General features: G+C 42.3%; 1 protein-coding gene across 1 annotated transcript; it reads right to left on the bottom strand.

Annotated features, from left to right (window-relative positions):
- Positions 1 to 247: 247 nt before the first annotated feature.
- LOC311112316 (uncharacterized protein) lies at positions 248 to 1642 on the bottom strand. The gene is made up of 2 exons (XM_084155378.1): positions 1215 to 1642; positions 248 to 1009 (listed from the first exon to the last, which is right to left on the bottom strand). The coding sequence occupies exons 1-2, from the start codon at positions 1548 to 1550 to the stop codon at positions 959 to 961; spliced, it is 387 nt and encodes a 128-aa protein (XP_084011504.1). The 5' UTR covers positions 1551 to 1642; the 3' UTR covers positions 248 to 958.
- Positions 1643 to 9934: the final 8292 nt, after the last annotated feature.

Raw genomic sequence — 9934 nt, 5'->3', positions numbered from 1 at the left:
TCTTCACCCTGAAAGACATTCCAAAACAAACAAAGAATAATTCTGGTTTCTTCAACAACAACAAAAAACGTTATTTTGGGATTTATTACTATTTTCTGTTTGTTTTGATTACAAATAAATTCCCAGATATTATTAGATAAAAACATGGATATTTCAACAAACAGGGATATTTAAAAAATAGAGCCACCCCACCCCCCGGGAAAGCAGATCCTATGACCCCCGACCCTCCTACCCAACCCATCACCACGCCTACTTTTATTCCCATCTCCTGACAGAATATCTCTGTCTTAATTTTCTTGCTTCTTTCCATTTTCGTCCTGATTTCTTTCTTTGTGGACTACCAGTATATGACTGTCCAGGTTCACTTTATGTCTGAAGCTTTTCCCACAGTCAGAACAATTAAATAACGTCTCTCCTGTGTGAGTCAGTATATGCTTTTTAAGCCTATATTTGTGTCGGAAGCTTTCTCCGCAGTCACCACAGCTAAATGGTTTCACTCCTGTGTGAGTCAATATATGCACGTTCAAGTGCTCTATGCGATTGAAGTTTTTCCCGCAGTCACCACAGTTAAATAATGTTTCTCGTGTGTGAGTTTGTATGTGCCTGTTCAGGTGTCCCCTGTGTCTGAAGCATTTTCCACAATCGCCACAGCTTAAAGGTTTCTCTTCTGTGTGAATCATTATATGTTTGGTTAGGTCTCCCTTCTCCTTGAAACTTTTCCCACAGTCACCACAGTTAAATAATGTATCTTGTGTATGAGTCAGAATATGCCTGTGAAAGGACCCCTTGTGATTGAAGCTTATACCGCAGTGTCCACAGCTAAATGGTTTCTCTCCAGTATGAGTCTTTATATGCTCATTTAGGGTCCCCTTGTGTTTTTTAGATGTGGTGCTGGGTTTAGTGCTGGGTTTCTTAAATGGTGAGTTGGGATCCAATGGTGGGCTGACGTAAAGTCCTACTAGATCGCTGCTTGCGGTTGAGCTGTGGCTGGAGGCATTGTCTTGACTATCTGGAAGGTCACAGGGATTGTCAAGGTGGGTTACAGTGACAAAAGGTTTTACATTCACTGGTTTAGAGTCACTCTCTCTGTACTCTAACGTCTGGGGAAGAGTCAAGGACTGAAGTTGATCCTCCTGATCGCATTCACTTTTCACACAGGGAGGAGTGAATATGAACTCTATGATGTCAGCCTTCAGCCCTTGAAGCTGTCCTACCTCCAGACAGGTCCTGATTTCCTCCTGTTCCTCTTTAATCTGCGTGGGCTCTGGGTCCTCCTGCAACAGACTGGGGCTCTCCTGCTCACAGTGCTGCTGCTCAGGGGTAACCTCCTCCTCAGAGACAGCGAGCAAGAACTGGTGGGAGTTTATTCTACATCGTTTTATCTCGGGTGTGATCCGCAGCAGTCTCTGAAGCCGGTCATTCTCCTGTTGAGCTCGGGAAATCTCCTCCTGATACTCCTTTACCACTTTCTCTACTACGTCAAAAATCTCCACTGCAGCCACCATTAAACGCTCACTAATAAACACACTCAAAGACTGTAGTTTAGCCATTTTCAGAGGACTGAGAGTTCGGTATTCAGTTCACTGCGTCTACGCACGGAATGTGCCTGGTGCAAAAACAAAACAAATTTCCCTTCAATTCTACTTCCGTGTTGTCTTCTTCGTTTGTGTTTGTCAGCGGTTGATCCCCGAAACAGATAACAGCGCCCCCAGCAGTTGTGAGCTGGGATAGATAAGAACAAACATTAGCTTGGAAGGTTACTATGGTGAGTGTTCTCAGGTAAAATGTTAAAAATAATCAATATAATAATATGATATATCCGTTATACAGTAACATTTAAGATGAAACATTATAAGGCTGTAGAGATACAATTCAAAAACAAAATATTGGGCATAAAATCAAAGACTTGTAGAGTCCTCAGATGTAGAGACGATGCTACTCTGGCATTAGGTTCTTCAAACCAGGTGGGTTATTATTTAGTGTTCAGAGTAGAATTGACATCCTTTCAGAGAACCTACTGAAATAATAATAACTAGAGTTCAGAGGAGGCATATAGGAGGATGGGCTCATTGTAATGTCTGGAATGGAATTCATGGAACGGAGTCAAACACGTGGTTTCCATGTGTTTGATGTATTTGGTACCATTCCATTAATTCTATTCCAGCCATTACAATGAACCCGTCCTCCTATAGCTCCTCCCACCAACCTCCTCTGCTAGAGTCGATTATCTTGTGATGGCATAAAAATCCCACTGAAGTGAATGCTGAAAAACTAATTTAACACAATTTCATTAGATTAGGAACGCAAAGATTACACATACTCACCAAATCAGCATGAGGAGAAAAATTTATCAAATGCTATGTTTCATGGTTATTTATTTGAAAATCAACAAGAGATACAGTAGAAAACAATGGGTCATAAAATGACTGGTGGATTGCTGGGGAATTATTTGATCATAGTCCCCTCTAGTGGTCAAAGTTAAGAAGTGAAATCACTGGAAAGCTGATTCAAAGGGGTTGTGGCAAATTTCAAAACTTTTCTGTGATGGACTCAAGTAGGATACACATGACTCCCCTTAATGAAAGGTGGATATCGAGGGGAGGATACTCTTCATTTCGCCTACTAACGAATTGACATCTCCTCGAAAACTAATCAGTTTACAGGTCACGGAGGAAAGAGGACGGAGGAGAGAGGGTGGAAGACGGACTTCTGTCCAAATGAGAAAAGTCCTTTGTGTCGATTCTCCTTGTCCCAAAGTGTGCACTTGCACACTCCCCATCATGGATTTAAAAGCATTGGGTTGGTGTTAGCATTGGCTGGATGGAGTTTCCATCATTATTAAATCCATCAGGACTCTAGACTCTAGAGAAAGTTGATACATGTTTAATGTATCAATAACATCACTCTCACCATTCTCTCATAGCCCCGAGAGACATACAAGCGACCAGGAATTCTTGTATCTAATAACATAAAAACATCAACATACTTTGAACAACAGCCTTGTGAGTTTCCTCACAGAGTAGAATTTTATTTTCCTACAGTACTCTGTACTGTTTGAGCATTACATAAAATCTAACCTTATTTACATAGAACGTTTTACAAATGTAAATTAATCATACATATATTTATCTGAAATCTACAACATGAATGATCCAGAGTTGCTTTGGCTTTCTTAACAGAGTTGTCCATATCCTGCCTTTTTATGCCACTCTCCTGACAGAAGACCTCTGTCTTAAGTGTCTTTCCTTCTTTTATCCAATTCTTCCTGTTTTCTTTCTTTGTGAATGTTCAATATACACTGCTCAAAAAAATTAAGGGAACACTAAAATAACACATCCTACATCTGAATGAATGAAATAATCTTATTAAATACTTTTTTCTTTACACAGTTGAATGTGCTGACAACAAAATCACACAAAAATTATCAATGGAAATCAAATTTATCAACCCATGGAGGTCTGGATTTGGAGTCACCCTCAACATTAAAGTGGAAAACCACACTACAGGCTGATCCAACTTTGATGTAATGTCCTTAAAACAAGTCAAAATGAGGCTCAGTAGTGTGTGTGGCCTCCACGTGCCTGTATGACCTCCCTACAATGCCTGGGCATGCTCCTGATGAGGTGGCGGATGGTCTCCTGAGGGATCTCCTCCCAGACCTGGACTAAAGCATCCGCCAACTCCTGGACAGTCCGTGGTGCAACGTGGCGTTGGTGGATGGAGCGAGACATGATGTCCCAGATGTGCTCAATTGGATTCAGGTCTGGGGAACGGGCGGGCCAGTCCATAGCATCAATGCCTTCCTCTTGCAGGAACTGCTGACACACTCCAGCCACATGAGGTCTAGCATTGTCTTGCATTAGGAGGAACCCAGGGCCAACCGCACCAGCATATGGTCTCACAAGGGGTCTGAGGATCTCATCTCGGTACCTAATGGCAGTCAGGCTACCTCTGGCGAGCACATGGAGGGCTGTGCGGCCCCCCAAAGAAATGCCACCCCACACCATGACTGACCCACCGCCAAACCGGTCATGCTGGAGGATGTTGCAGGCAGCAGAACGTTCTCCGCGGCATCTCCAGACTCTGTCACGTCTGTCACATGTGCTCAGTGTGTACCTGCTTTCATCTGTGAAGAGCACAGGGCGCCAGTGGCGAATTTGCCAATCTTGGTGTTCTCTGGCAAATGCCAAACGTCCTGCACGGTGTTGGGCTGTAAGCACAACCCCTACCTGTGGACGTCAGGCCCTCATACCACCCTCATGGAGTCTGTTTCTGACCGTTTGAGCAGACACATGCACATTTGTGGCCTGCTGGAGGTCATTTTGCAGGGCTCTGGCAGTGCTCCTCCTGCTCCTCCTTGCACAAAGGCGGAGGTAGCAGTCCTGCTGCTGGGTTGTTGCCCTCCTACGGCCTCCTCCACGTCTCCTGATGTACTGGCCTGTTTCCTGGTAGCGCCTCCATGCTCTGGACACTACCCTGACAGACACAGCAAACCTTCTTGCCACAGCTCGCATTGATGTGCCATCCTGGATGAGCTGCACTACCTGAGCCACTTGTGTGGGTTGTAGACTCCGTCTCATGCTACCACTAGAGTGAAAGCACCGCCAGCATTCAAAAGTGACCAAAACATCAGCCAGGAAGTATACGAACTGAGAAGTGGTCTGTGGTCACCACCTGCAAAACCAGTCCTTTATTGGGGGTGTCTTGCTAATTGCCTATAATTTCCACCTGTTGTCTATTCCATTTGCACAACAGCATGTGACATTTATTGTCAATCAGTGTTGCTTTCTAAGTGGACAGTTTGATTTCACAGAAGTGTGATTGACTTGGAGTTACATTGTGTTGTTTAAGTGTTCCCTTAATTCTTTTGACTTTGTATGACTCAAGGTTCAATTTGTGTCTGAAAAATATCCCGCAGTCACCACAGCTAACTGGTTTCTCTGCAGTACCTTCATTGTAACTCAATTTTTGCACCAACATTTTTTAAAACCTGTATTGGAAGCAGTAACTCCCCTCAATGTACTCTGAACATTTAATGAGTTTATGAAGTTTCATAATTGTATGTTTGTTATTATATTATACAGAGCCATGAGTGCATGGAACTCCCTTCCATCTTACTGTATATAGTGCACGTGAACAGCAAACCTGGTTAAAAAAAAACAAATAAAGCAACACCTGACGGCACAACGCATCTAACCCATGTGACCTAGTTGTTGTATGTATGTACTAAGAGTGGTGGAAAAAGTACCCAAATGACATACTTGAGTAAAAGTAAAGATACCTTAATAGAAAATGACTCAAGTAAAAGTTATAGTCACCCAGTAAAATACTACTTGAGTAAAAGTATAAAAGTATTTGTTTTTAAATATACTTAAGTATCAAAAGTAAATGTAATTTCTAAAATATACTTAAGTATCAAAAGTAAAAGTATAACTGAGTTCAAATTATGTATATTACGCAAACCAGACGGCATAAATATTATATATACAGTGGGAAGAACAAGTATTTGATACACTGCCGATTTTGCAGGTTTTCCTACTTACAAAGCATGTAGAGGTCTGTAATTTTTATCATAGGTACACTTCAACTGTGAGAGACGGAATCTAAAACAAAAATCCAGAAAATCACATTGTATGATTTTTAAGTAATTAATTTGCATTTTATTGCATGACATAAGTATTTGATACATCAGAGAAGCAGAACTTAATATTTGGTACAGAAACCTTTGCTTGCAATTACAGAGATCATACGTTTCCTGTAGGTCTTGACCAGGTTTGCACACACTGCAGCAGGAATTTTGGCCCATTCCTCCATACGGACCTTCTCCAGATCCTTCAGGTTTCGGGGCTGTCGCTGGGCAATAAGGACTTTCAGCTCCCTCCAAAGACACTCCAGGACCTTGACATGCTTCTTACGGAGCCACTCCTTAGTTGCCCTGGCTGTGTTTTTCGGGTCATTGTCATGCTGGAAGACCCAGCCACAACCCATCTTCAATGCTCTTACTGAGGGAAGGAGGTTGTTGGCCAAGATCTCGCGATACATGGCCCCATCCATCCTCCCCTCAATACGGTGCAGTCGTCCTGTCCCCTTTGCAGAAAAGCATCCCCAAAGAATGATGTTTCCACCTCCATGCTTCACGGTTGGGATGGTGTTCTTGGGGTTGTACTCATCCTTCATCTTCCTCCAAACACGGCGAGTGGAGTTTAGACCAAAAAGCTATATTTTTGTCTCATCAGACCACATGACCTTCTCCCATTCCTCCTCTGGATCATCCAGATGGTCATTGGCAAACTTCAGACGGGCCTGGACATGCGCTGGCTTGAGCAGGGCGACCTTGCGTGCGCTGCAGGATTTTAATCCATGACGGCGTAGTGTGTTACTTATGGTTTTCTTTGAGACTGTGGTCCCAGGTCTCTTCAGGTCATTGACCAGGTCCTGCCGTGTAGTTCTGGGCTGACCCCTCACCTTCCTCATGATCATTGATGCCCCATGAGGTGAGATCTTGCATGGAGCCCCAGACCGAGGGTGATTGACCGTCATCTTGAACTTCTTCCATTTTCTAATAATTGCGCTAACAGTTGTTGCCTTCTCACCAAGCGCCGTGCCTATTGTCCTGTAGCCCATCCCAGCCTTGTGCAGGTCTACAATTTTATCCCTGATGTCCTTACACAGCTCTCTGGTCTTGGCCATTGTGGAGAGGTTTTTAGTCTGTTTGATTGAGTGTGTGGACAGGTGTCTTTTATACAGGTAAAGAGTTCAAACAGGTGCAGTTAATACAGGTAATGAGTGGAGAACAGGAGCTAAAAGCTTCTTTTTTTTAAAATCTTTTTTTTGTATTTTTTAATTTTTTTTTAGTCATTTAGCAGACGCTCTTATCCAGAGTGACTTACAGTTAGTGAATACATATTTTTTTATACTGGCCCCCCGTGGGAATCGAACCCACAACCCTGGCGTTGCAAACGCCATGCTCTATCAACTGAGCTACATCCCTGCCGGCCATTCCCTCCCCTACCCTGGACGACGCTGGGCCAATTGTGCGCCGCCCATGAGTCTCCCGGTCGCGGCCGGCTGCGACAGAACCTGGATATATTATGTCATGCAATATAATGCAAATTAATTACTTTAAAATCATACAATGTGATTTACTGTATTTTTGTTTTAGATTCCGTATCTCACTGTTGAAGTGTATCTATGATAAATATTACAGACCTCTACATGCTTTGTAAGTAGGAAAACCTGCAAAATCGGCAGTGTATCAAATACTTGTTCTCCCCACTGTATATATTTTTTACTGATAGCCAGGGGCATGCTCCAACCTCAGACATAATATACAAATGAAGCATGTGTTTAGTGAGTCCGCCAGATCTGAGGCAGTAGGGATGACCAGGGATGTTCTCTTGATTAGTGTGTGAATTAGACAATTTTCCTGTCCTGCTAAACATTCAAAATGTAACAAGTACTTTTGGGTGTCAGGGAAAATGTATGGAGTAAAAAGTACATAATTTTCTTTAGAAATGTAGTGAAGTAAAAGTAAAAGTTGTCAAAAATATACATAGTAAAATACAGCACCAAAAAAAGTAGTACTTTCAAATATTTCTACTTAAGTACTTTACAACACTGGAAATAGTCAATTGTACACTTTTTATACTGAAAACAAATGACTAATTACATTTTCTGTAACACATCATCATTATGTCTAAGTCATCTCTGCACCTATATTAACCTCTTCTCTTCTTTCATACTTCTTAGCTTACCATATGTGAGGTTCTAAAACAGTACCACTTTATTTAAGCCCAGAATTATCAGGCACTAATTTGCTCCTACGCCTGGGCAAGATCATGCGACATCACCAAGTTCAATTCCACTGCTATGCTGATGACTCTCAGCTCTACCTCTCCACCAAACCCACCACTCCCCTCCCTACTACCTCCCTCATCAGCTGCCTTCAAGACATCCGGAGCTGGATGAGCATGAACCTCCTCAAACTCAACAGCAACAAGACAGAGGTCATGCTCATCGGCTCCAAATCCACTCTCTTCAAGCATCACCATAGATGGTTTCCCGGTCCCTCTCTAAAAAGTCAAAAGCCTCGGCGTCGCCCTGGATAGTTCCCTCTCTTTCCAACCCCACATAAAAACCAGCACCCGGACAGCATTCTCCCACGTCCACAATATCTCCAGGCTCCACCCCTCACTGTCACACTCCAGCACCGAAACCCTCTTCCATGCCTTTGTTACTTCCAGACTAGACTACTGTAACACTCTCCTCACCAGATCCCCACCAAACTCATCAATAGACTCCAACCGGTTCTGAACTCTCCAGAATCCACACCCACACCAGCTCAACTGAACACATCAAACCAATCCTCATCAATCTCCTCACCTACAAAGCCCTCCACAACCTGGCACCCACCTACCTCTCTGATCTTCTCCCAGTCTCTGCTGGTCTCCTTGTCTCCCCCCCATTCTACCTCTTCTACCTCTCCACCATGGGTGCCTGGACCGTTAGCTCCTATTCCCAACACTACCACCAAAAACCAAACCCTTACCCTAAATCAGGTTTGTAACCCCTCCCTTCTCTTTTTATTTGTTCTGTTTTGTCTGGTCCTTTGAATTTAGATTGTTTAGATTTTATATCGAACTGTTGATTGATGCACTTGATTTATGGAAGAAAAAAAAGAAGAAAAAACATACAAAAAAGAATGTCATTGGCCAGTTAAGATCATTGTTTAATTAATACTCTTACTTTAAAACCCCCTTTAAAAAAATATCCAGCTGGAAACAGTCTTATTTGAAATTAGGAATATATTATGAAATGGAGAGGTGAAAGAGCAATTCTCAACATTTCACATCAGAATTTAGGACTACATTTTTTATGTGGAACACACATTTATCTGAAAATACATACCTTTCCCCTTCAGCACCTCTGCGCAAAACAACTTATAGACAGACACACTGCGCTTACAACCAGCAGCTTTGCGGCGCCAGGTGTTGCAGGAGGCGTTAAGTGAACGCCCATGGTTACCGATCCAGTTCTGTAATTTGAAAGGAAAGCATTGTCATTAGATGTGACTCAACTAAAAACATTCAAGCATAACACTATATAACTTCTGTGTTGATAAAATGCAGTTTATAGTACTGGAATTAAACATGATATTACACTGTTGTCACACTGACACATGAGAGAATGAATGCCCCAGGGCCCTGAGGCATTCATTCGCTTATGTGTCCATGTGAGAATGAAGAACCTGTTTAGCAGAATCAGGCAACAGTGTAAAATCATGTTTAATTCCGAAGAACCTGTTTAGCACTGTACTAAAAGGCTCGGCTAATCAGGTTCTTCATTGTCCCTGAAGCATTCAATCTCTCATGTGTCAGTGTGAGAACGAAGAACCTGTTAAGCTCAGCCTGTTAGTACAATAAATAAAATGTTTGACTCAAAGGTTGGCATTCAGCATTCCATGTACCTCTTACGTCAGAGAAATCTCTGAATCTAAAGAATATGTGGCATTGAAAGTATGACTCATGTCTCAAATACTGAGTTGATTCTAAGTTATTGTGTATATATTAAAGTATTGGTACTCTCTCTAGAGGGGATTAATGCAACATACAAACGACACAGTGTGGTTGCTTTAACATTATTACAAGATTTGAAAAGGGTGGCATGCTGCTCATCGTTATCAGCATTCTATGAAATGTATTGGCTTGAATTTTCATTTTGGACAGCTGAACGCTAGCCATTTCAATGTTGAAATTATGTTCAGATCCAATTAACAGATTGGAGTTTGTATATTGTGTGACTAGGCCTACTGATAAACTGTGATTTTAGTTGAGAGTTGGCAAAAAAATATGTTTTTCAAAATTAGATTAGGAGATTATAGTGTTAAATAGCCTTGGCTTTTCTAACACTTGGGGCGTGGTTAGGACACGTCTAC

The sequence above is a fragment of the Coregonus lavaretus genome, assembly GCF_964263955.1.
Source record: "Coregonus lavaretus genome assembly, chromosome: 38".
In the NCBI taxonomy this organism is placed as follows: Eukaryota; Metazoa; Chordata; class Actinopteri; order Salmoniformes; family Salmonidae; genus Coregonus; species Coregonus lavaretus.
Note: the sequence above shows the minus strand (reverse complement) of the source record. Positions and strands in the feature narration are given on the sequence as shown.